The sequence below is a fragment of the Dasypus novemcinctus genome, chromosome 5 (assembly GCF_030445035.2).
Source record: "Dasypus novemcinctus isolate mDasNov1 chromosome 5, mDasNov1.1.hap2, whole genome shotgun sequence".
Classification (NCBI taxonomy): domain Eukaryota; kingdom Metazoa; phylum Chordata; class Mammalia; order Cingulata; family Dasypodidae; genus Dasypus; species Dasypus novemcinctus.
The window spans coordinates 73,502,229-73,529,494 of record NC_080677.1 but is presented as its reverse complement, the minus strand read 5'-3'; the positions used below and the strand labels follow the sequence as shown (position 1 = coordinate 73,529,494).

Genomic DNA, 27,266 nt, shown 5'->3' with positions numbered 1-27,266 from the left:
AGGACTAATTGCTCTTGCATTCTAAGGCGAAAACTAAAAATTTTTTTTAAAGCGGCACCTGAACAGAGAGGTATGCACTTAATTAATTTGAAATGAATTTTTAAAATCTTATATATTTTGAAGTTTACAGCAACAACTTTTGTATATTCTTGCTCAAAGACACTGGCTTATGGTAGAAATTGCTTAATTCTTCTATGGACAGTGATATGCCTTTTCCCTCTATCCTTTCCCCATGTCAACCAAAGCTTGTTAACTGGTCTCTGACATCATTCAGAATGGACCTGGAGAGTCATTTCCTCCATAAGAACTGCCATTTTTTCCTTCTAATAGCACCCTCCTTTGAGGCCCCCACACTACCTCCTAAATCCTCTATTGCAGCATCTATTGTGCTATTTTATGGTAATTTGTCTCCATATCTGTGTAACTTTCATTACATTTTCAGTGCTTTATTTTGTTATTTATTTTTCACATACTCTGGAAACAGAAATTTTTGTCACCAAGAAGAGATTATAATATTAAATAAAATGATTGTTCGAATCAAGTTGTTTAATTTAAATCTATATAAAAAAGTAATAAAAAGAATTCTAGGGAAACGGACTTTGGCCCAGTGGTTAGGGCGTCCGTCTACCATATGGGAGGTCCGCGGTACAAACCCCGGGCCTCCTTGACCCGTGTGGAGCTGGCCATGTGCAGTGCTGATGCGCGCAAGGAGTGCCGTGCCACGCAAGGGTGTCCCCCGCGTGGGGGAGCCCCCACGCGCAAGGAGTGCACCCGTGAGGAAAGCCGCCCAGCGTGAAAAGAAAGTGCAGCCTGCCCAGGAATGGCGCCGCCCACACTTCCCGTGCCGCTGACGACAACAGAAGCGGACAAAGAAACAAGACGCAGCAAATAGACACCAAGGGCAGACAACCAGGGGAGGGGGGGAAATTAAATAAAATAAATAAATCTTTAAAAAAAAAAAAAAAAAAAAAAAAAAAAAAAAAAAGAATTCTAAAACATCAAAGAAGTGTAGCAAAATGCTTCTTCCATGGGATTACATTGACAAGAGGCAAGGATTTAGAGATAGGCAAGGAAATGTTTATGCTTAACTATGTATCCTTATGTCTTCCTGTTAATTTGATACTACTTGTAATGTGGATCCATAAACTCAGGGTCACCTAGCTCATATTATTTCTGAACAAGTTTAATTAATTTTCCTAACTTTGTCCTTGTGTCAGTTATCTCATCTGTAAAAATTTGGCTGAGAAGATTTAATTTATAGATTATTTTGAGAATTGAATGACACATAGAAACATTTATCATGACACCTGACCCATGGTACTATATGAACAAATATAATCGCCACCCCCCTATTCTTTCCTAGATCTTTTTCAGGTTGTCTTACATAAGGAGAGGGGCAGAAATTGAATAAATTAATTAAAATGCAATTTTATTTAAAATCGGTAAAATTTTTAAAATAGTCAATAGAATACTGGAAGTACAATAGATTTTGTTGTTGCTGTTATTGTTTTTAATTAACACCATGCTATTAACAGGGTAGAGTGTATGGGATTAAAAAAGATGTAAGCTATTTATTTAGGAACGTAAAATTAAGTTGACTAGCATTGCTAAAGGAGGAGATAGAAGAATAACAGCATGCAAAAAATTAAACTTGGGAGAAGAGAGATGAAAAGACTTGAAAAGTAGAGAATATAAGGAAGAAAATAAAGTAGTTCATTCACTCTTTAGAGGAACCAGAAATACCAGAGAAACCAAATATGAAGTGTTTGACTGTAAGTCAGAAGCAATATTTTAGTTGATAGTTTGTTTTTTTAAATAACCATAAGGATGACTTAGAAAAAGTGACTACACTACAAATTCCTGTTCCTGAAGACTTCATCTCTTAAATGTTCATGACTAGGTAGGTCATATGAGTTATCTTTTTTATGTACTATGCACTTTTGCAATACGAAGGCTGGGAAGAAATGAGAAAAAAAAATGTGTCATGCGTAGAAGTAGGTAAAAGGTCTTTGAACTGCTACGGTTATTTATATCTGAATAAATATAGATGTCCTATGAGCCCAGGGGACTTTACAGTCTTCTGATGAATCTTTATGTGAAATTGTCTTTTATATGTGGGCAATATTACCAGAATAGGAGCTCCTTGAAAGTGTCATTAAATTGCCTAAGCCAAACACTACTATTAGGTTATCTTGATAAAGATTATTAGCCTTTTTCTTTTCTTTCTTTAGGAGGTACTGGGGATTGAACCCAGGACCTCATATATGGGATGCAGGCACTCAACCACTGAGCTCCATCCACTCCCCAGTGAGATTTTTTGTTTGTTTTGTTTTTAGGAAGTACTGGGGATCAAACTCAGGACCTCTTACGTGGGAAGCAGGCACTCAACCACTTGTGCTACATCCGCTCCCCAATATTAGTAGCCTTTAATAAATACCAGCAGGGGACAAGATCTCCTTTCTGGAAGAGGTATAGTGAAAGCCTTCTCAGACTGCTTCTAACTGAAGCAGTTGGGTAGTCGGCAAGAACCCAACCTGTTCCCTGCACTCCATGAACTGTCTGTTCTCTGTTCTTTTGGGTATTCCCAACAGATCCAACAGGAAGATTCATCAAAAGCCTACCATACTTAACATTCCAACTATAGGACTCAGCTAACCACTTAGGCATAGCCGGACAAACAAGAACGATCTTCAAATCACAGCTAGACAATGGATCATTTGTGAACTGAGCATTAAGTGACTGGACTTGCTGGATTTTTGTACTCTATTATGTAAGGGTAGGGAGACAGCCAGTAATATTTCTAACAATTCATAAATTTTTGACACCATTAATTTCACCACTGAAATTCCCATTGTCTTCCAAATCTCGTTTTTACTAGGTAAAGATAATGATTTTGACCCTGATTAAATACTAAGTAACCTGCTGTAGAATGAATATTCTTAACTAAGGTAACTGTCCACTTCCAAGAGGTAGATTGAAAGTACCTAGAGCTACATACACATTACAAATTATGTTGAAGTGCATTGTGAATAACCTCACAGTAGAGATGATTTTTTCTTCCTCTTTGCAGCAGAATTTTGGGCACAAAGTAGCTATATGGTAAATATTCACTGAATACGTGTATATGTAAGCATGCATATCAGTGATATTAATTCCCAGAGAAATAGTCCCTTAAAAATCAGGGGAAAAAATGTTTCTCATAGTCTTATGTAGCCTAGACTGGTACGGCCTTATTTTTCCTTTTTCACGGTGTTCTTTATTTTACTTTAGTTTAGTTTTGGGCGTTCTTATAGGTTGTATATATGATAGTATACCCATCAAATATTGCTGTCTTAGTTCTCTTATATAGTGAAGGAATGTCTTAACTCTTGTAAACCTGGACTTAGTTGTACAAGCTCTCCATAATGTTGCCCCCATCTCTGGCTTTCCACAAACTATAAATATCATTGATGCTTTGTTTCTTCCCCAGCGACTGCTGTGCATGTTGTTATTTGGCTCCTGAGAGGACTGTAAAGTCCTGTAACAAAGACACAGGGTGAAAATAGTCGAGAGAATTGCAATTTGAGAATAAGTAGGGATATCCCTGGAGAGTGAGCTGCTTCTGTGTTCTTTAAACATCACAGAGCTATTGTTTCTTTCTTTTCTTTTCTTCTTAAATTTATTTATTTTAAAAAAAGAGCCAGGTGAAGAGCAGCTCATTTCCAAGCTGGAGAAGTAGTCAAATACTGGTTACAGGGTTTACTTTGGTTGAGGAATTCCACTGCTTTGTTGGCGTGTCAATCAAAATTCCACAGCCATTCCGGGATATTTGGAGGTGGGGCTGACTGACTGATGTACAGCAGTGATTTGACCCAGTCCTTGGGGCAAACACAACCAGAGTCAGAATTAATTCCATGGTCTTCCAGCCAGCATTTTGAAAGTGCCTTAACATTCGTGACCTTGCGTTCATTCATCGGACTTCTTCACTGGTAATTACACCTATGGAATAGCTGTAAAGTTACCTATTCTAATGACATACGACTCAAGATTGTTGCTTGCACTACTAAAATCTCTTATCTTGGTCTAATTTTTGCTTTCTTCCTGTCCAGGAGAAGTGGTACTTGTATTTCTCTTTTCTTTCAGGGAGTGGAGTATTTTGGGTATCGTAGATATTTATTTACCCCATCCCAAGCTCTTGACAAAGGTATATCTAACAGAAAGTGGAGGGAATTTGTCTGGTGTAGTAACTTTGCTATGATTTTGTCAGTAACGACAAAACTAAGTGTTAAGGAGGCATTCAAAAAAATAGTTGAATTTATCTGAACCCTCCTATATACATACGCCTGCAGCAAAGGAGCAATGTCTTAATAGAGTAACATACTAAAAGGGCAAATTCATGTTTAGCTGTTATGTTCCAGGAAGATTGTTAAATTGTAGTTGACCACTTTTTGCATCAAGATGCAATTGTAATAAATATAATTATGGAAGTTTTGACTCTCTTCCATTAAGAATATAAGGCAGTACATTGGTATTTCATGCATTAAAAGAGTAATTGTCTTCCGAATATTAGAAAAAAAGGTTCTAACATCCCCCATTTCTGATGATCAACAGTAAAAAACAGAGATCACTGGCAGTCTCTAGTGCTGGCATTCCAGGCATGGTTTTTGTCAACAGATGACTGCTCTGACTTGTGTGAGAGGTGACTTTGCAACTTTATTTTAAACTCAGGCTAGAGAACTCAGTCACTGTATCATATACATGATGGGACAACTGAATCTTTTGATGTGGCAGCCGACTGAAAATAGGAAGTAGTGTTAAAAAATTAACCATTAAGCTAAAACTAGTTTTCAACTTGCAAATTCCTAAGATGGTTTTAAAGGTAAGAATTAGTTACCTAGAAGTAAAGAATACCAGGTAATTTTAGAAAACTGGAAACTAGATAAAAATGTTACATTTTCCAGGCACAGATTTTTTTTGTTGTTGTTGGTCACATGTAGCCATTTTGGTTCATTTCCACCTGCATTGTGATATAATGTGGGTTAAATTAATATTTGTATGTCTCAACTTTACTTCATTGTGATTTATCTTAAAATAGTTAGATACTGAACCCTATGGATTAAATGAGAATGTTTTAGGCAATGATTTGCCTTAGGGGACATTTTATGAAAATAGGAGACTGAAGAAAGTGTTTATAATAGGCAGAGTGAGGAAGTGCTAATAAAAGTTTATTTAAAGCATGATTCATAACCTTGTATCTCAGATCTATGCAATTCTATTTGGCATTTGGGTAGTTAATATTGTTATGTAAGCATTCTGAGATAAACCATAATTTTAAATATTTCAACACAGGCTCCAGAATAATTGCTGATCTAGAATTACCTATGTAATCTAAATGTACAATAATTAGAAAAAATAGAATTTGAAATTATATGCTATATAGTTATGCTACTAATATGATACATTCTTATATTAAAAAGCAAGGAATTTATGAAGACTGGCATTATGTAAATAACTTTGTCTTTAGAGACTTGAATTATTCATGGCATCGTGTTCATCCATTCAACAAATATTTGTGTCTCAATACATACCAGGAACTGATCATTTCCTGTACCTAATTTCATCCACTTAGCACTTAGAGTAATCAAATAACTCCCCAGTACGAATAGTATTTATTAATATGTTAAATGGATATTAATATAGGGCACATTTCATAGAGGCCACTGCTATCCTACGTAATTTGGATATCCTTTATTGTGTTTGATGCCACAGATTTTTATATTTCCTCCTTTAGGATGATGAAAGATCAGTGGACTGCTAAGTATTTGCAAGTCTATGGAGTCTTAGGTTGCTTAGAAACTCAGTGACTATGGGCTTGCTATGGCAACCCATTTTATCAGTGAATGCAAAACTAACTTAGCTGGCATTGTGCCACATCTCCATATTTTGCTGGTAAGATCAGCTCTCCTATTATATTGGTATTTTTGTTATTTACATTTGTGCTAAATATTATAAATTATATTTTGAAAATAATACATTGTAATTTATAATAGATGGTAAGAGCATGAAAATTAAGCATAAATTCTATATATACATTTAGATATTTCAATTCATTATGACTATTGGATATTACCCCTTTTGCTAAGTCTATATATATGTGTGTGTATGATTTGCATTAAATTAAAAGCATAAGAAAGCAAGACAGCCACATTATATAATTGATGGGCTAATACAAAAGCTCTATAAATTTGGTTTCTCCAAATAATTCTATCTAAATAATCTATAAATTTACTTATAAATGTATACATCTCATCCATTTTCATGATATTTTTACATTGCTAATTCCTGATTTGTAGATCATATAAATATGAGATGCATTACCATTTTTTCTCTTTAAAATCTTATGCCTTAAGTAATTTACCATGTAATTAGATACATAAATTTAATAGAAAATTAATATTTTTGAAAAGCTCATTTTGCAAAAATGGAAAAGACATTAAGGAAACTACTCTTGCCATTCAGTTAAGTACTTGCACTCTGCAGTATATTTTCAGCTTTTTTGTCCTTTCTGATTTGGAGCATGTTTACGTATTTTAATAATGTTTCCTATTTATTTATACATTCATGCTATATATAAACTGTATCTTCTTTGTACTGCTTCATAAATATGTGTTGTGCTTATTTTGTCTCCCTATTGATTCCAACTTTTGTATATTCATCGTAGTCAATAGAGGAGATAGAGCCTCAGTCTCTCCTGAGACAAGACTATTGCAAAGGTTCTATTTATTTTCCTTTTCTCCTGGGTTTTGGCATTTATGTATTTTGTTTGGATATTTAAGAGTTCATCATATTAAAGATTCTCTCAAGGATAAAGGAATCAGTCTGGCTCAGGTTTTTATGAGACACTGATATATTTGGTGATGTTTTAGATTTTGCTTTATATTCATTTCCAAAGAATTCTGCAGATGAGCAATTGTTTTAATCCCCTAGCTTATCAGTTCAGCTGGGCATTGCCCCTGTGAATGATATGCCTCATGTCACAGACAACTGAAACAGTACAGAGACAGAACTGAAGCTATGTTCCTTGAGTTTGCTACCATGAGAACAGAAAAGCCGTGGGGTCCATGTTTAAGGCTTCCAATATTTAGGATATACTGCCCACCCTGACAGAGATGCTTTTTGTAGTTAGGCTAAAAGCCTACTGATTTTTAACAAGGCGAATGAACAATCCAGAATAAATCAACTGAACAACCCACAGAAATCACACTTTTAGCAAGGGATCACATCTATTCTAGTCTACATAAGAAGATGTTGGATTAGCATGTAAAAAATTAAATGATAGAGAATTCAGGAGACTTGGAGAGGATTTTAATAGGCAAAACAACCAATACGACCACTTAATAATCTTCTACATTTAATGCTTAATCATGCTTTTTGATGCAATTTTAATAAGTTTTGGAAATTTTCATTTTAGTCAGTATTCTATTCCACGTAATGAGCATATAAACACATTTGATGCATTGGATCATTTGAAATGCTTGGAGAAAGTTTATTGTTATTCATCATGGTATTCTAATTGCTTAAGTAATATCCTTAGCAAGTAAAGCCCTTCTTAAGAATATTTTCTAATGTGAAATGATCAGACTATTTACATGTTTAACACATTCAGAGTTTTTCTTAAAGGAGGCTGCATCCTTTCTTTATTCCATTGCATGCATGGTGTCTATTAAATATAAACAAGCACACGTCTGAAAAATCATCAGTCCTTTTAAACCTTGGCATCAGATAACTTGGAAAAATAAAGGTATTGATACCAAATCTCTATCAAGGTATTTAACATACCCATGTCTCTTCTTAATTTGTGGTGCAAATCCTATAGTATAGTATATTCAGCACCCCATCAACAAATATTTGAGTACCTTTTATGAGTCAGGAACGATTTAAACTCTGGGAGTATAATGGTAAACACTATCAGCGTGGTAGTGTTTGCATTATGGGGGTGAATGCATTATGGGCAGTTTCACTATGATCTATCCCTTGCAACTCATGAGTGAACAAATGAGTAATGAATTGAGTTATTGTTTTTTTGGAACACTTTCTGTGGGTAGGACACTATGTGTTCTAAGAGAAATAAGTGTTCTCAAAATATAGAGATGAATAAAATATAGAGATGGCACTTTATGCTTTATATTATAGTAATAGCTATAGTGATTGCATACAGTGTAGAAAACTATATTGCAGGAATATATATATATGTATATATTTGGAAAAACTCAACTAGTTAAACCATGTTCTTTGACCACATTTAATGAGGTAGAACTTTGGTTAGATAATTTAGACATTTAAAATACATGAAAATGCCTGTGATATAAACAAGTCCATGTTTTACACAGAATGTCAGGGTATCAGTTTGCATGCTATCCACCCAAACTAGCTAAATAAATACAGGGATTTGTTAGCCCATATAACTAAAACTCCAGAGTTATCACTCTTTGGTTGGATCAAAGTGCTGGCTCTTTCTTCTTAACTCACTCAGCTTTTGCCTTAATTGACAGTTGGCTTTGTCACAGGTTGGCTTTCCTCAGGGTTGTAAGATGGATCCAGCAACGTGAATGCGTGCTTCTTTATCCAGATGAGTGAAAGATGATAGAAGTGCATTGTTTTTGTGAGTCCTAAGGGAAAATGAATGTTCTTATAATATTTCCTATTTAATTAATAAAGTTGACAATTTAGAGGCAGTAATGCGTTCATATCTGCACATGCTTTATAAGTAATAATAGGGAGGTGACTTTTGAACCTCTGAACTCACATTAGGGGACATCTCTAGAAGCTCAACTGCATATGGCATATGGAACTCAAGGTGCTCTTCACCACACAAGATGCCCAAAGCACATGAGGGTGTTAAGTTCGTGAGGAAACATCGTTGTCATTATTTCCTCTAGGAAATTTTTAAGCATATTGAGGGATTCCCCAAAATATGAGTCAGTTGAGTGAGATAGCTGAATTTCATCAGATTCACTCACTAAATTTCATCTCTATCTAATATTGAAACTAATCCCCCGAAGTGTCTTAACACCCATTTTTCCTGAAAAAAAGAAGACATTATCTACCTTCATTTCTTTTTTAAAAAGGCTTTTTTATTTATTTCTTTCCACCCTCTTGTTTACACTTGCTGTGTCTGTTAGTCTTCTTTTATTAGGAGGCATTAGGAATCAAACCTGGGACCTCTGATGTGGGAGGGAGGTGACTAATTGCTTAAGCCCCCTGCTTTGTTGTATTTCTCATTATGTTTTTCCTCTTGTGTCTCTTGTTCCATCATCTTGTGTCAGCTTGTTTTTGAACCAGCTCACTGTCTTCTTTAGGAGGCATTGGGAACCAAACTACAGACCTCCCATGTGGTAGGTGGGAGACCAATCTCTTGAGCCACATCTGCTTCCCTCTACCTTCAGTTTTAAATTTATTCACCTTAGTTTGGCTGAAGATTGGCTGAAAGACTGACATATTCAGTGGTGGCCTTTGTATCTTGGAAAGAAAAGATTTCTTTCCCATTAGGAAAACCTTATGGAAAAGAAAGTCATTACAGTATATCTCCCCTAATCTAAATGACATACAGATAAATTAGGTAAGGCTTTAAGTAAGGAAGTAGGACTTTTTTTTTTTAACCTGAAATCTACTTTTATTCATAACTTTTGGAACATACAAACAAAAACTAAATGAGTATATGGAAGATGTGATAGGTATACATAATGTATTTTATCTAATAGGCATAAATATAACACTGCACCTAATAATGCTATTTTTTTCTCTCTTTATTTTTTTTAAATGTTATATTAAAAAAATATAAGAGGTCCCTATATACTCCCCGCCACCCTCACCCCACTCCTCCCACATCAACAACCTCTTCCATCATTGTGGGACATTCACTGCATTTGGTGAATACATTTTGGAGCACTGCTGCACCGCATGAATAATGGTTTACATTGTAGTCCACACTCTCCCCCAGTCCACCCAATGGGCCATGGCAGGACATACAATGTCCAGCATCTGTCCCTGTAGTACCACCCAGGACAACTCCAAGTCTTGAAAATGCCCCCACGTCATATCTCTTCTTCCCTCTCCCTACCCTCAGCAACAACTGTGGCCACTTTCTCCACATCAATGCTATAATTTCTTCCATTACTAATCACAGTAGTTCCACAGTAGAATATCAGTAAGTCCACTCTAATCCATACTCTATTCCTCTATCCTGTGGACCAGTAGGGCATCTTTAGTCTTCCTTTTCTGAGCTTTAAGAGTTTGAGGAATTTAATTACTTTAATTTACATAGGTTGATAACAAAGATTACTATGCAGATTACAATTTGGATTTGACAAAAATATTTTTTCGTAGCATTTAGAAAGCTGTTTTTTTGTGTGGAGCTATCAGTAAAGGCTGATGACTTTTGAAATAGAATTGTATCTGTTCAGTGGTTAAAGGAGCTTATTGACAAAAGGAGTGAAGGTACAGATGTACCCTGGTTTCTTCTAATTTGGGGATATCTGTTATTTTGTAAGTGCAATTGCAGTGTTTTCATTTGCATGCAATTCAAAATTTACACTCCAAAAATCATGTATCATTTTCAAAGGAAATTAGAAAGATCAAATGAATGTCAAATAGTCAAGTAAATATCAGCCAGAGCAGATAAATGTAGGGTAACCAAAGAAGAATAAAAAGAAAAAATAAAAAGAAACTTGAGAAAGAAAGACGTCTACATTGAAAGCTGATTATGAAATCAGTCTTTTGGGGCATGCTTCTTTCTGATATGGGGAATAAATAATGGTTCTTAATTTTGTGTCACATCATATGGGGCAGTTTCTGTATTTTTACATACTTTTTTCTCCTCAAGGAGAAATTTTTTACTTATGTGCAGTCTTTTTGCCTCCAACCTACTGTGATTGCCCAATTTTCCCCAAGGAAGTGCAGAAAAGGAGAGGAAAAACAGGCTTCACTATTACCTTGGATCATGTCCAGAAAATGTTTTTAGTACTTGGAATACCTAGAGGCTACTGCTCCAACCTCATACGTGCAACTTGGGAAAACAATGATATTCTTAGCCTAGTCACTCTGAACAGGAAGTCACTGGTGGTGTTGACAAAAGAATATTACAGAGAGCACTACAATGTACTCAGGCAACGTAAGCATCTCAAGTCACACTTGTGTCTCACGAACAGGAGGAACTGCAGAGTGGGATAGTTTGTTTACCTAATTACCACAAAACTGAGACCTTGGTCTCTAAAAGCCAAGAAAACATAGTTGTGTCCCAGCAGTCTCCAAGGCTGTGTTCTAATTGAGTAGAGTGAAAGTAGCAGGACTAGTAGAGTCCTTTGAGACTGACAGTGTAAAGCAATTCAGATGTCATAACCTACTCTGGGTTACTTAAATCATAACCTGAAGACTTACATTCAGGAATCTGAAAGGGGATGACACAATAAACATGTTTTGAACACTTGGCTGCTTGTTAGAGAATAATGAAGGTAAACATTTGTATGAAGTTAGGGTTGACTCTGGAAACCTACCTAAGCATTAGAAGGCTTTTCATAAGATAAGGTACCTTATCAAGCCCATCTTCATTACTCCATAATGTGAAGAAACTTTTAATGCTGATACCTACATGACAGGGATTAAATGAATCAGAATAGATAAATCAAGCATCTCTATTATTAAAAATTTAAGTGTAGGAATTCCAAAAATTTATAATTTATTTCATTCAAGCAGATAACCAGCTATCACAAAGACATATGCAGGACAGTTGTGAGGTTTCATTATTTTAGAATTATTCTGAATTTATAGCCTATGTTTTATACATAATAGGATGTTAGACAACCACTTTTAATTTTGTCTCAATTCATGGAAATATATAAACAAAGAAACGTAGTCCATAACATTTTGCTTCTGGAAGTTGTATCAGATTATTTGTGTGTGTGTGTGTGAAAACTATTGTACCAAGGCATCATCAAACTGAAATTACATTAAATACATTTGGGATAATATGTTTCTCCCTTTGAATTCTGCGGATTCTTGGAAATTTTAAGAATGTATTTTAGCTTCTCCAAAATGGTTATTTGAGAAGTAGGCTTTCAAACCACACCTCTTGATCTCGTGGATGACAAAATCCTCTGCTTGCTCAAGACAAACCCTTCCCCTAAAGCACACTGAGAACCAATCTGGAAGATCTTTTAATTTCACCAGAGGGTTTGATAGACTGTCTTGCATTTCTTCAAAACTTTTAGCAGAGGTTCTGTCGCTCAAATGCAGGGTAGAAGTACCAGGGCAAAAGATCAGACTTCATTTAAAAAAAAAAAAAAACAGAATGAGAGGGAGAAAGAGAGAGAGAAAAACATAAGAAATGTATTATTTCCTGGGTGGTGATTTTTAAAAGGTAAATTATTGTTATGTAGCATGCTTCTTAGAAATCAATTTTCCAATTTTTAAAATACATAAAATAAGGCACTCCTTATCATGTCCCTGAAAAGTGTGTTTGTGCATGTGTGTGTGTGTATGTGTTTGTGTTCCTGTGTATGTGTGTTTAACTCCGGAGAGTTGTAGCCCAAGTGTTATACATCTTTAAAGTTAAAGTAACAGGTAGTTAGATGGTATAAATGTCAATTTAACTAAGTACTTAAAAGATTGAATTGGCAGTTTAGTATGCATGTTAATTAAATGGAACAAAAAATATTTTAATCCTCATCATCCATCAAGCTTCTGTATGTCTTTCTGTTTGTTTGTTTTTTTACATTTATCATGATCTTCAACTTTTTCATTGGCATGTAAACAGAAAAAATTACTGATTGTATTTTAATGTATTAAGAACCATCATTCTGATCAAGCTAAGAGTCAATGCAAATGTAAACTGATTTTTCTGACCCTTCTTAAAATTCTTAGCTTACCTTCATTTTAAAGACCTCACACCAGGAACTATCTCAATTCCAGGACTATTAAAACATTTCTCAACACTAAAATTTGTTGTACCCCCAATTGCATTGAGTTTTCTGAATTTCAACCCTGTGAAATTTCAAATTAATAACCCTTTTCTTTTTATTTGAGCCTCTTCCAATAAATGCTTGTTTTTGTTATGAATTGCTTTTCTTCCCCTGTGAAATCACCATACCATGCTTTGGGTCTAATTATTCTTTTACCTGAATATACTGGTAGTACCATTACCTTACATTTCTTAGTGTCATTTAAATGTTGACCTCTTTCCTCCAGTAGAGAATCCAGTTAGCTTTGCAAACTGCTGAAGCAACATTTTTAGATGGCCTGTGAAATTTACATATTGACCTGGCTTTGGCCACGTGGACATTCTGTCCACATTTAGAGAGGTGCTCTCTTTAAGCTCTTTTGCACATAACTTCTGCCATGGCTTCTATTAAACAGATAGGTAAGGCTATTTTATGATTTTAATTAAATTGTTTGGTTCCATCCTCTTTTTTGATTCATTAGACTATGTGGCTTAGGTTTAAACTTTATTTTTTTTTTCAAAGATTTATTTATTTATTTATTTCTCACCCCTTCACTCCCACCCCGGTTGTCTGTTCTCTGTGTCTATTTGCTGGGTCTTCTTTGTCCGCTTCTGTTGTTGTCAGTGGCACGGGAATCTGTGTTTCTTTTCGTTGTGTCATCTTGCTGTGTCAGCTCTCCGTGTGTGCAGCACCATTCCTGGGCAGGCTGGACTTTCTTTCATGCTGGGTGGCTCTCCTTAAGGGGCACACTCCTTGCACGTGGGGCTCCCTTACACGGGGGACACCCCTGCGTGGCGTCACACTCCTTGCGCACATCAGCACTGCGCATGAGCCAGCTCCACACGGGTCAAGGAGGCCCGGGGTCTGAACCGCGGACCTCCCATGTGGTGGACGCCCTAACCACTGGGCCAAGTCTGCCGCCTGGTTTAAACTTTAATTACCCTGATATTCTGCATTTTACTTAATTTTCTTGAAATTTTCATTTTAAGGGGATATTACATATCTCCACCTTAGTGTCTCACTCCTGCACTGACATTACATTGTATTTTTGTCTTGTGAATTTAATATCTCTAAAATCATGTGTATTTATTTTTATTTCTGCATGAGAGGTAACGTCTCACTGCATAAAGCAGGTAGAAATATAGTAGAGATAGGAACATGCCACTAGTTTAAAATCTCTCTCTATATGTACACACACACAGATACACATTCATATGTAATCTCCATGGATAATTAATTCCTAAGAATTAATGCAAGTAATGCAATAAAAAATAAGCCATAGAGTTTGAGATAAAATTTGAGATAATTTATTGATCTTTAGAATGCATTTTTTTGCTTTATTTTTTCTCCAACTAATTTCGTTAATTGTCACAGAATATGGTCACTGCTCAGTCTTTGTCTGCCATGTTTAGATAAAAAATTTTTCTCAATGTAATATAAAGTTATTTAAATTTTTAAATTTAGAATATGTAAAATTAGGTTTTGGTGAATAACAACATTTTTTTTAAAAGATACAGAGTCAGTCTGTCTAGTTTTAATACTTTTTATACCACAGATAAGCTATTTGACCTCAGTTAATTATCTAAAGAGTTTAATAAAGTGGAATGACTGGTAAATTAGGTAATACATGTGAAATACTTAGCTTGACCACTAGCCAATAGCTAGCCCCCAATATGTTTTAACTCTGTTATTTTTTCACTCCATAATTTAGAAATCTTTTCTTACTCAGTCAAGAGTTGTAATGCATGCTGCACTGAAATGCTTCTTATCAAATGCTGATCAAATTTGAATAATTTTAAATAAAATTTAAATTTTTTACCCAACACAGCTACTAATACCTTACATCTGCATGTAGCTTTATGGTTTATGTTTAAATCTACCATCTGAGACTCTGTATGGTTTTCCTTTTGACAAAAAGGAAATAAGGAATACAATAACTATATCTTGCCCAGTTCACTAATTCTATTTTTAATAAAGCTAATTCTATTATTAATAAAGCTATGAGCAGAACTTGGACCATGTGATCCCTCTTCCAGAACTCTTAGGATGCATCTATTATCTTCTTCTTAAGTATTTTGCAATACATATGTTTCTCAATTTACTCCAGACATCCTCTTTTACTTCACAAGTGTTAAATTCTAATAATCATCTTATCTAAATTAGTCATGAAGGATTAAAAAAAATTCTGTTTATTATTTTTCATATTTGTTTTAAAGCATGACACACTACTTAAAAGGAAAAGAAGAAAAAGAAAAAAGAGCAAAGAACTAGAAATAATAAACAATATACGTTAAATAAGGACCTTGTAATTTAAAAGATAATACATTGTTTACTATGGAATATTGTGCAATAATGAAAAAAGAGAGTTAACTCTACCCGTAATATGGGAATATCTCCAAGTCACATAAAATGAGAAGAGGCAAGATGTAGAAAATATAATTCAACATGTATAATCACATGCATATGACATGTATATGTGTATGTTATATTTATATATATACATACATACGTACAATTACTGGAGGGGTACAAATGCCTGACATTAGTTACTCTTTTTTTTTTAAGATATTTATTTCTCCCCCTTCCCCCTTCCTCCTCCCCTCCCCCCCCCCAGTTGTCTGCTCTCTGTGTCCCTTCTCTGTATTTTTCTGTGACCGCTTCTATCCTTATCAGCGGCACCCAGAATCTGTGTTTCTTCTTGTTGCATCATCTTGTTGTGTCAGCTCTCTGTGTGTACGGTGCCACTCCTGGGCAGGCTGCACTTTCTTTCGCGCTGGGTGGCTCTCCTTACGGGGCGCACTCCTTGCGCGTGGGGCTCCCCCATGCAGGGGACACCCCTGCGTGGCACGGCACTCCTTGAGCACATCAGCACTGCACATGGGCCAGTTGCACACGGGTCAAGGAGGCACAGGGTTTGAATCGCGGACCTCCTGTGTGGTAGGCGGATGCCCTATTCTTTGGGCTAAATCCGCTTCCCAGACATTGGTTACTTCTGATGCAAGAAATTGGAGGTTGAAAAAGCCTTCTTCTCATTTTTGTTCTTTCTATAATTTTAGTATTTCTCATTTGCCAGTATTACTTTTAATATCCTAAAGTAAAAATTTGCTTAAAAGCCAATGATAACCATAGAAAGTATTTATTAAACAAATTCCGTATGTCAGGCCCCACACTAAGCTCTCAATATTGTCACTCTTAATCCTTACAACTTCTGTGAGGAAGGTATTTCTACTGAGGCTCAGAAAGTTAAAGTACTTAGTATAATAAAAAGTAGGTGGCAGACTTGGCCCAGTGGTTAGGGCGTCCATCTACCACATGGGAAGTCGGTGGTTCAAACCCTGGACCTCCTTGACCCGTGTGGAGCTGGCTCATGCGCAGTGCTGATGCGCACAAGGAGTGCCCTACCATGCAGGGGAGTCCCCTGCGTAGAGGAACCCCGTGCGCAAGGAGTGCACCCCAAAGGAGAGCCGCCCAGTGTGAAAGAAAGTGCAGCCTGCCCAGGAATGGTGCTGCACACACGGAGAGCTGACACAACAAGATGACGCAACAAAAAGAAATACAGAGTCCCGTGCCGCTGACAACAACAGAAGTGGACAAAGAAGAACACGCAGCAAATAGGCACAGGGAACAGACAACCGGGGGGGGGGGAGGGGAGAGACATAAATAAATAAATAAATCTAAAAAAAAGAAAAAGTAATACGCTTAGGAAGGGATAAATTCCGGATTCAAACCTAGGTTCATTCATTTTCAAAACAGATGTTCTTAATACCACTCAAACCATTGCTTATTCATAGTATGAACAAGGAGCATCATAGTCTCTGATTTCTGTTCATTCTCCCTTCAAAATATTATTATGATTATAATAATCTTCAGGCACTTACTTCAAATGATTACCAACAATGAGCCTATTCCCGGCTGTGAGGATTCACCTGTGAACTAAACAGACAAGTCTCCTCCTCCTCATGGACTCTCCATTCTAGAGCTTGCAGAGATGAGTCAAAAACATTTGTCAAATGTAGAGGATACCTATTGTTGGTAAGTGATTTGTGGCACACAAAGCCAAAAGGGAGGGAAGAGGCAGAGGACCTTTGGGAAGGGGACACCGTGGAAGGAGAGCTTTCTTTGAGTGTGTAGTAATCCTCAACCTTCTGCCCAAAGCTGCACACAATTTACCTCCTGATGTTCTTATTACTCCCCTCTTATTTAGTTTTCTTCTTTTTCCTATTTTGAAAATAAGAATGAGTCATATAATCCCTAATCCCCAATAAATATAACTGTCACCTGGTAGCGGAACAATTATGTTTGTCTGATTAGAAATCCTATGTGGTTTCTCATAAAAGAGTTCCCAAAGAATGGGAAATAGGATGACTTGGACATATTGAAAAATTTTGTCCTATTATTCTAATCAATTTATCTAGTGCTTTAGTGGTTTATGTAAGGCAAGGTGTACCCTCACATAAAACACATCCCTTCAGAATATGGTGGGTAGATGACCATTTAAAACTGAAAATCCTACATTCCTTTCTCTAAAATGGATGCAGCATTTTGCTCCCTTATGGCTTACTGTATATATTTTACTAAAAAAACAAATACACAGTTGAAGACTTTACTCAACTGTGGGCTTTCCGGTTCCTGGGAGCGAAGCTACTCAGGAACGGTTGTCTCTAGGATTGAACACTTAACAGCTGCCCCTGGGAATGTAAATTTGATTCTTTAGTCTGCTCATGGGAGTGTATGACATTTTCCTCTCCAGAGAGTCAGAAGACTTGGATGGCATTAGGTTGCTGATTAAATAATGATCCAAGTAAGTTCAGTGCCAATCTAGGCGCCTATTTTGCAGGATGTTTTGAAATATCTTTGATAGTGTTTATATCCTTATTGTAATTTTACCATCCATTCAATATGTTTAAAATATTCTCTTTAAAATAGGTCCTATGTGATGACTTCTGTTGGAAAGTTATTTCTGAATTGTCACATTGGCGTGTTTGTGTTTGTGTGTGTGAGACCGAGAGAATTAAAGTTGAGGAGAAAACATTACAAAGCAGCTATACTACAGTAATCAAAATTGTATTAAATAATACTTTGTATTAGTTTTTTAATGATGTAACAAAGACAAAATTTTGCAGTTATAAGGGAATCATCTTTGAAGTTATCTGAAATATGTTACTCGTTTTAAATGAAAAGAACAAATCATAATGATTTATTACAAGGATATTTCTAGTGTATTCTAATTAAGTGGTCTGAAATTTGAATGAATATCCCAATATACCTAAAGTATTAAATAACATATTATTAATTTTGAAATGAATGTGTCAGCAACAATACTCTGTGGGGAATGGACAGTGCCTGAGGAAAAAGAGTGCTGTAGGTTCCTTTCTAGCTCTCTCATCTGCTTACAGAGGAATGGATACATTGTTAGACCCGCATGCCCAGAAGAGACATCGTGGCTATTCAATGATGAGGACTGGTTTAAATATGATCTAATGAACTAAATATATTCCTGCACTAGTGTTAGCTGGCTTTACTTCAAGATTGGAGGCATTTATCCAGCTGGTCTGCCTGAGAAAAAAGTTTAAACTTCTGAAGATTTTTCTGGTGTGGTTCTGAGTATTTCTCTCTAAGAAAAGAGCCTTAATGTTGAGGGTCCGTATTTCTCCAAACTGAAAGGCCTTCTATTTTGATTAGATATAAAAATGACTTTCTTTTAAAGTGACTTAACTACTCACCTTCTTACTTTAAAGGATTATTATATGAAATAGTAACTCTAAATAAATGTTTTTAATAGTTGTTATTTTGGCTAAAGAAGTGTAAGAAGTTTGTGAGGGACTTTTGCTGTGCTCATGAAATTTCTGTAAAACTAACAGAAAATGATAAACAGTTAAGAATTTCCAGCTAGAACAATAGGCCATTTCCTTTTTTATAGGTCTGTTTTTCATACTTGTGGATTGACAGGGTCTCTAACTCTTTTCAAAATTCTTAGTTTCAAAGCAATTCAGATGAATATTTTATAGAAAGAGCATATCACTTAAACTTTATGAGATGAATTTTGCAAGCTAACACATAACAGAGAAGTGAAAATTTGACTCTTCCCCTGAATTTACCCTTTCCATCCCCTGACCCCAGCTCAGCATCTGGAATAATGATTGCGTAGTAAAACAGATTATATTAGGGGTGGCTCAGTAAGTCAGTTCCCTTTGTCTCTCTCTGGCATCTGACTTACTTGGATGGGAAAATGAAAAAAAAAAAACCAACTCTGTGGGATCTGTGTGTCTCAGATATAGGCATGGGTCCTCACCAGACTATAAAAATAGACTCCTGTGAGCCATGTGAGTAGTGTGTTCTATGTGGTTTTCTTTCTTTCCTTTCTTTTTGTCTTCCTCTGGCAACAAAGCACACACTGGGATCTGACGTTGTAGTCTCTTTTTTTTTAAAGCATATTTAAACTCTCACACATTTTATGTAATGAGGATTGCAGTGTAGGATTTTTCTGCAGAATACCATTTGGCCCTAGTAAGAATACTTTGTTCAAATGTTGGAGCATTTGCTTGAAAAAGCTTTCTTAACCTTTTAAAAGGTAAGTCATGTTATGTATTTTTTTACTATTAAAAAATCAAATAATTTTCTATCTCCCAACTTATGGGAAATGACATTACTCTATAAAAACTCTAAGATGTTTTATAACAAAAAAAAGCATTAACTGTTTTCTTAAAGTCACTAAGCTTTATTTAAAATCAGTTTCATGTTGTTTTCCAAGTTATTAATTTTCCTACCTTATGTGTTAAAAAAGAAGCCTTGTCCAATGAACAATGACATTTCACATCTTGATGTTTAAAAACCTCATGTTTATCTATAATCATTTATCTGTTAATATTTAAAAGAACTTACAACCCAATTTCAATTATTATAATACTTTCATTGTATACATAGGCTATTTGTCTATGATTTTTTATTCAAAATAACAGTAAGATCAATATAATGAGATTTATAGATGACTTGCCACATTTCGGTAACATGCCTTCTAGTATGTAATTTTTGACTACTTGTTACTTAATAGAGACATTAGCTTGCTTAATTTTCAATCTGAATTTCACAATTTTTGATGTACCTGACTTTGTTTCCATGGATAAAGTACTGTTCATTTTGGATATGTTTTTGTAGGCAAACATCTTTAAATGAACAAAGATAATATAATTGCAACTATAAGTGATAAATTATATTAATTTTAAATAATGATCCTATATGCAATTAAGTATTATACATCAGTATAAAATTTGGTAGCAGAATAAAATAAACACTAAAATAAATATTTTTGGCTGTTTAAGAAGCCTATTACAAGCATCACTGAATTCTTTTCTAATGTGATAGTTTACATAAAGGATGAATCATTCTAGAGAAATTAACTGAAAGTTCAATTTATATTAAGTGAATTCATAAATCACTATAAATGGCATAAATTTTCTAGAGTCAATCTCAAACAATTTCTAGAATTATCAAATAAAATACCAAAAAATGGTTTAAAAGATTTGTGTGCCCCTTTTAGTCCTTTCCTGTGTGTGTTTAAGCCATTAATGGCACTCTGAAGGTGAAAGAAAACATGGTTTTATATTGTTCTCAAGGTAATCAAAATGAAATACTTAAAAATTTTGTTATGTTGGGAGTCCAGTGGTTCATTGGAAATGGGACTAAAAGAATGTAGACATGTTTTCATTTATCAAAATCATTATTGTACAGGATAATAAATCAAACCCACAACCATCAGATAGCATGTTAGCACAGAAGCAAATTATAATAACATTTGGAGAGATACTTGAACAAAGGGTACTGAATATTTTGGACTTTTCCAAAAGTTAGAGTTGCCACCCTAATTTTTTAATGAAAGTTTTTGTCCATGTTTACTCAAACACATTTAAATCTTGATTTTTTTTTCCTGTGAGAAGTTTATTCCAATTCTATAAATATTTTCTGATTTAATTATCAAATGTTTTAGTTCCTTGGCCCAAGATTTCAAGTAGTGTTGCTTTAAGCTAGTAGCTGCCTTTCTATTTGCATATCATCTTAAGGCCCTGTATATAAAAAGAATAAATAATTTCACCAGATTTTATTGTAATATAAGTGTTTTACAAATAAACAACTTTATTTGTATAAAATATACACATTTATTAGATTTTTTAAAATGAAACATTTCTTGGGCAACGTGAAATAACATTTTCTGCTACAATATGGTTGTTCATAATAACATTTCATAACAATAGGAATTTTATGCATTATCTTAATTTTATGTAACACTCACAGCTTTATTGATGTACAATATACCAATGTTAGAAAAAATTGAGTCATAGAGAAAGTAATATGAGAAGATATAGAATTAAACCTAGATCATTCTGGCTTCAAAGCCCAGAACCTTAATCACTGAAACCTTATAGTACTGTCTATTTATAGTAGAATTCTGGGTGGAAAAAAAAACAACAGAAGACCATAGTGTTCCTATATAGGGTTCAAAGATTAAAAATGGGCCTAGATAATTCTATCTTAACCTGTATGACTCTAAGAGAATCATTTCAACCTGTAACTCTCCCTGATTCGTAAGCCTCCAATGGGTGGGCTTGTTTCTAGAAGGATCCATAGTATATAATATATAAAGTCCAATGTACTTATTGTTTTAAATTTTTAAGTCTATCAACAAAACAAACAAATTTTAAAATGTAATATTTGAAAAGCATAATTGAATTATATTATTGTTTTACGTCAAAGATGTCTAAAACTTTTATTCTATTGTATATTTTTACCTTCATATATTCTGATTGGATGGAAATGCATATATAAATAAATCAAAAATTGTGATAATTTCAATAAGAAAAAATGTTGGCAATCTCCTGATCCAGTGGTTTTGGCACTTTTCTCAAGAGCCCTTGGGTTCTGTGGGGATGACTCAGAGTCTACCTAAGGTGTGACTAGATGGTGAAGTAGCATAGTACTTGTCCCCATCTTTTTACTAGAATACCTCTTCTTTTAACTGTCTTTACCCAATGAGATTGTTTGTTAAATTCAGTTCAAAAGGAGATTTCTAACAGTAAAGAGAAATTTATAAAGCACCAGTCTAATGATCTTCTGTTACAGATGATGAAATATAACCAGATTTATACAATTGATTTGTATCCATTTCAACTAACTTGGATTCAAATCCCCATCTTACTCATCTCTAGGGAACTATGATTTGGCAAATGCATATAGAAATGGCCTAGGGTAAGAGTGTGGAAAGGAATTTAGTTTAAATTTGAAAGCTAACTTCTACCACTCGCATTCAACTCATTGTTAAACACCTCTACTAACTCCATAATTTGTATTTTATAGGCTGTATTTATTAGATGAGGAAGTTTTCTAAGTGTCAAAAGAATGGTGGAATGTATGGAGTGTGAAACAGATGCGTGATCTGGTTTTCTTTCCTCAGGAAAAGTGTCAGGAAGGCTTATGGATAAAGTAGAAAAATTTTAGATGGCCACATATTAGTCAGAAAATGTCATCCAAATCTCCCTACTCTTTTATGGTTTGAGAACCTTGGAAATCTGAACATTTTTCAACATTCATAGTCCACATGCCAGGAAATTTTACCTGTGGGCTGTGCCTTTTCTGGGTGGAGTTTCCCAGGGAACACAGCTTTATACACACATGGGAATAATTATATGTTCTCTGGGAATTTACTCTGATGTCTTGGAGAGGATTCTTGTAACTTAGCCTACCACAGGCTTTGCAAAAGCTCACTCTCTGTTTCTACCAGGTAGTGAAAAGGCATAATGAGCAAAATGGTCTAGAAACACTCTGTGGGTTTGACAGCAAAAAAAAAGTTCTATTTTTCCTCTGTTCAAAGACAGTCAAAGGGAATAGGAGCCACTCACAAATTAGATAAATGGAATAAGATGTGCGATCTATAAAGTGGATAGAAGAGCTCTGGTCTACCTGTAGGATCAGCTGAGGTATGTGAATAGTAACATCTTAGAGCATGCTTTTTGTTTTCCCTTACTATTTTACATAAATTACTTATTAGTTTTCTTTCCTGTACCTGTGCTTATTATTTTTTCCTAAATTTATGTATATTAAACAGACAGTAAATTATTATAGGTTATTAATGTTTTGTCAATTTCTTATAAAAGGACAAATGACATATAGTTCAGAATAAAATTTCATTTAGAATTAGCAAGTAAAAATAAACTACCTATTTCATTATGTAAGGATCTATGTTGTTAAGAAAACCAAGTGTATAAGACATAATTTGCATGCTCTAAATAACTAAATTTGAGGAAAGAGTGGAGACAAACTACACTTTTTATTTCTGAAGATAAACATGGGTGGAAAAGCTGTTGACTGAATGTTCTGTGTAACCTGAACTTTTCTCTTTTGTACTCAGTGCATATCTCACATAATGTGTTTGGCCCTTCTTTGTCAGTGATAAAGCTAACTATAATTTGTAGTATGCCGCATAAGGTTAAGGTATGGTTATAATAGTAGTACTTAATTACTCATGGTGCCAAAGTACTGCCCTAAAATGCAACAAATGGACCCAAGTTTTGTTAAGTACCTTCCCTGTTCTTAGAGGGAAAAAGATGCTAGAACTTATATCAAGGTCACAAAAGTGAATTGATCAGTTCCAAACAGAATAAAGTACTTGAGACTTCTGTTTTCAGATAAATTTGACTCAGTAGTAGTGGGTTGTGTGCCCTACAGTTTTGGATATAATGCGGACAGAGCTCAGGCAGTACCCTGGGCTGTCCATTGTTCAACAGCTCTGGGCCTAGGGTCCATTGATGACATAATAATGTATTTTCAGGTTGAGAGAAAGAGGGAAGCATTGGGGAGCATTTGGTGCTCCCTGGGCACAATTAGGACTCTCTGTCCCTTGAAGAACCTCTTCTCTCTAGTGCATGGAGATACTCAAATAAAAGAGACTGGTTTTGGAAAAGGTCAGATAGATTCATCATTAGATTGTGGCATAGAATCTGGGAAGAGGCAAATGTCTATATATCTATTTTAGCAATGGAGTGTAATTTTTAAATCATTTTATGGTCCATCTGTTAGATTTGCAATTGACATTACTTCTGAGTGAATTCTTTTAGGTGAGATTTATATAGAACATAAAATAACTTTCCAAAAGAAATAAAGCTTATTTTAAGTTGTATTTTTAAAAATAGAGTCATGGTATCATATTATAAAACTGGAATTTGACACAGGGGATGGCCTGCCCCCTTTTTAAATGAACTTACAAAGCCATAGGTTTCTGCAGAGTTTCTCCAAGAGCTTCCTAAAAGTGAGAAAGGACAGTGTCAGGAGGAACAGGCAAGCTAAATTAGGAATTAGGGTTTCTATATTCCCACCACTGCTGTAATCATAGTCACTGTGTCCTTTGGCCTTCTATGAAGAATTTGAGTGAAAAACCAGTTCAGCTGTTTAAATAAAAAATTACTGATATCGGTTAAACATGCAATTTTTGAGGAAAATAAAAAGAGATTAAGTGGTTTAGCCAAAGTCACATGGCAAGAGAGTGACAAATTGAACTCCAGTTTAATCTCCAATCTCCTAGTCTGGATTATTCTAGGTTAGATCACTGTATTGTGATTGCTACCCCCAATCAATTGGTAAAAAGTCAACCCCCTTGATTAGTGATACATAAATTTCTACAGGAAAAGAAAATCTTTTGTTTGGGCCTGTGCGTTTTACTTTTACATTGAGAAAATAGGTGACATGAATGAAGTATTCAAGCTGCTTGCACGGCCATACTTCAGTGTTGAATGAGCTTTTCGAATCTTACATTTTATAGCGACAGTATCCTAGGTATAAGGGATTAGTTAAAGGGAAAAGGGAAATACCAAAGGGAATTAACAATCATGGCAGGGGGGCAGGGTGTAACCATGGAACAAAGTAGATTTATTGCTACTGTAGTCATCTTGTGTTAACGGAAGAAAGAACTTGTACTGCTGATAAAAAAATAGTGGTTGCCAGGGGTTTAGAAGGGCGGGGGAGAGATGAATGGATGGAACACAGGGCATATATGAGGGGATGAGAGTCTTCTTCATGATACTGCAATATCAGACACATGACATTATGCATCTGTCAAGACCTATGGAACTGTACAGCACCAAGTGCAAACCATAATGTAAACTATAGACTTTGATTAGTAACAGTGTTTCAATGTTGGTTTATCAACTGTAACAAATGTGCCACACTAAACTAAGGTGTCAGTAATAGAGTGTGTGTAAGTGTGTATGTGTGGGGGGAGTATATGAAATTCCCTATACTTTCAGTATAACTTTTCGGTAAATGTAAATCTAAAACTTCTCTAAAAATAAAGTTAAATGAAGGTTAAATAAATAATTAATTAATATTACCAAGGACAAATTTTGTAATGCTGCTCTTTTTCCAGTTTAGGGAAAATTCATATTTTCCTTATTTTCTTACCATTATTATCTTAGCTATGCAAATGACATTTTGAAAAACTAAATTGTTTCTGAAATGAAAATAGATACTAATAAACTTCTAGGAATGCTCCTTCTACAACAACAGAGCTCTGGAGGGAAGAGCTGATGCCGTAACAAAATATAATTTGTAGTATTACACTTTTGATTTTGACAGACATATTCTGTGCATCCTCTTTTTTGTCCATAGCCTCTGTTCTCTTGGCATCTGTGTTTTCCTTATCCATGGGCATTCTGAAGTAGGGAATATTTGTTTATAAGCTACAAAGCACATTCTGATCATTTATTAATGTCAGGCCAACCCCATTATACCAACATGTTGTATACTAACAAAAATAGTTTAAAGAAATGTTTTCAAATATTGTTCAGAAATAATATATTCTTGCTAATTTTATTACAATAAGAGGCACTTATCCTACAAACTTTTTTCCTCCAATCTTTCTTATAAACATGTATGATATAAAGAAAACTAAACATAAAGATTGACTAGGTGAAATACACACTAGCACAAACTAGTTGATTTTGACATAATTGGCATGAATCATCTCCACATAATAAAATGAAAAATTTTGCAGTTTAATATTTTTTTAACTTTAACACTAGTAAAAAATGCATAGCATTAAAAGTAGGCAACTTTAATTCTATGTTCTTTTCAAATTCTTCGTACCTGTGGTCTATCCAAAAGTCAGGTAATAACAATTAATTTGAGCGAGAATTACCCTTCATTTAAAATGATCCAGCAATTTGAAGATTGTTTATAAGACATAGAAGCAATTCAGACATTAACTCAGTATTTATGATAATGAGATTTTCCTTTGGGTGATTATAATTATAATGGTATTAAAAAGCACCTAGTGATAATTTTCTGACAAAGTTTTCCCCATTTGCCTATATTTTTTGTTTTAACAGATAGTTACTTAACAAATGGTTAGAAGAATTGATTGTTTCTGAGGATTATCACCTCCTGTTAAATCCATATCCTCCTGTTTATTCACAAAGAAGGTATAGTAAGGAAGACACCTATTCCCGTGCTTGTTTAGCATTTAGATGGAGAACCCCTCACACTCCCACTCGATTTGCAGGGGAATTTAAGTCAGGGCTGTGACTGCACGGAGAAGCCAAATAGTGGGGGTGTAACAAGCAGTCTAAGGCTGAGGGAAGATGATACGAGGGCAGGTCTCTGCCTGACACTACTTAGATAAGACTTCAATATGTTAACTATCCATAGAAAAAAAATTAAAGAGGAGAATTTTGAAGAAGCACTCTATATGATAATATATTTCTGCTGTGGGTAGGTGGGTGAAAGCAAGACAGAGGGGAAGCACTGAGAAAGTCTCTGCTAAAAGAAAAAGAAAAGCATTTGTTTATTCATAACTGGCAAAATGATCTCTTTCAGTTGCATGTTTTCTTTGTACTTTGATCGTCTTGTGCTGATAGAATATAAGCGTCTGTTATATTATCTCTTTCCAGAGATAGAACCAGACCTCTTGGGAACCACTTTAATCAGACCTGAGAGTTTGCAAGAGGCAGGTGCTGAACCTTACTTTGTCTGCTCAACAAGAAAAATGGGCTGTGATCGAAACTGCGGGCTAATTGCTGGAGCTGTCATTGGCGCAGTCCTGGCTGTGTTTGGAGGTATTCTAATGCCAGTTGGAGACATGATTATTGGGAAGACAATTAGAAAGGTAAAAGTAGAACAAAGGATCTTTCCTGCAGTTCTGATTCCTTCTCTCTTCTGTCTCTTATTTGCTTTTAGTGTCTGTTTTATATTTCATGATAGCTTGCAATTCTGTGCTTCAACCCAAAGGTGATTATGAACCACAGCAACTCT

At 35.0% G+C, this 27,266-nt stretch overlaps 1 protein-coding gene across 11 annotated transcripts in view; it reads left to right on the top strand.

Annotated features, from left to right (window-relative positions):
• The window catches only part of CD36 (CD36 molecule (CD36 blood group)), a 323,059-nt gene that overhangs the window by 261,581 nt on the left and 34,212 nt on the right, over window positions 1-27,266 (top strand). For 2 of the 11 annotated variants that reach the window (XM_071215192.1, XM_071215193.1), the window contains one exon: window positions 26,906-27,120. In XM_071215192.1, the coding sequence (XP_071071293.1) occupies window positions 27,001-27,120 (120 nt within the window). In that variant the 5' untranslated portion in view covers window positions 26,906-27,000. The other 9 variants (XM_058297112.2, XM_058297111.2, XM_058297108.2 and 6 more) reach the window with 9 other exon arrangements.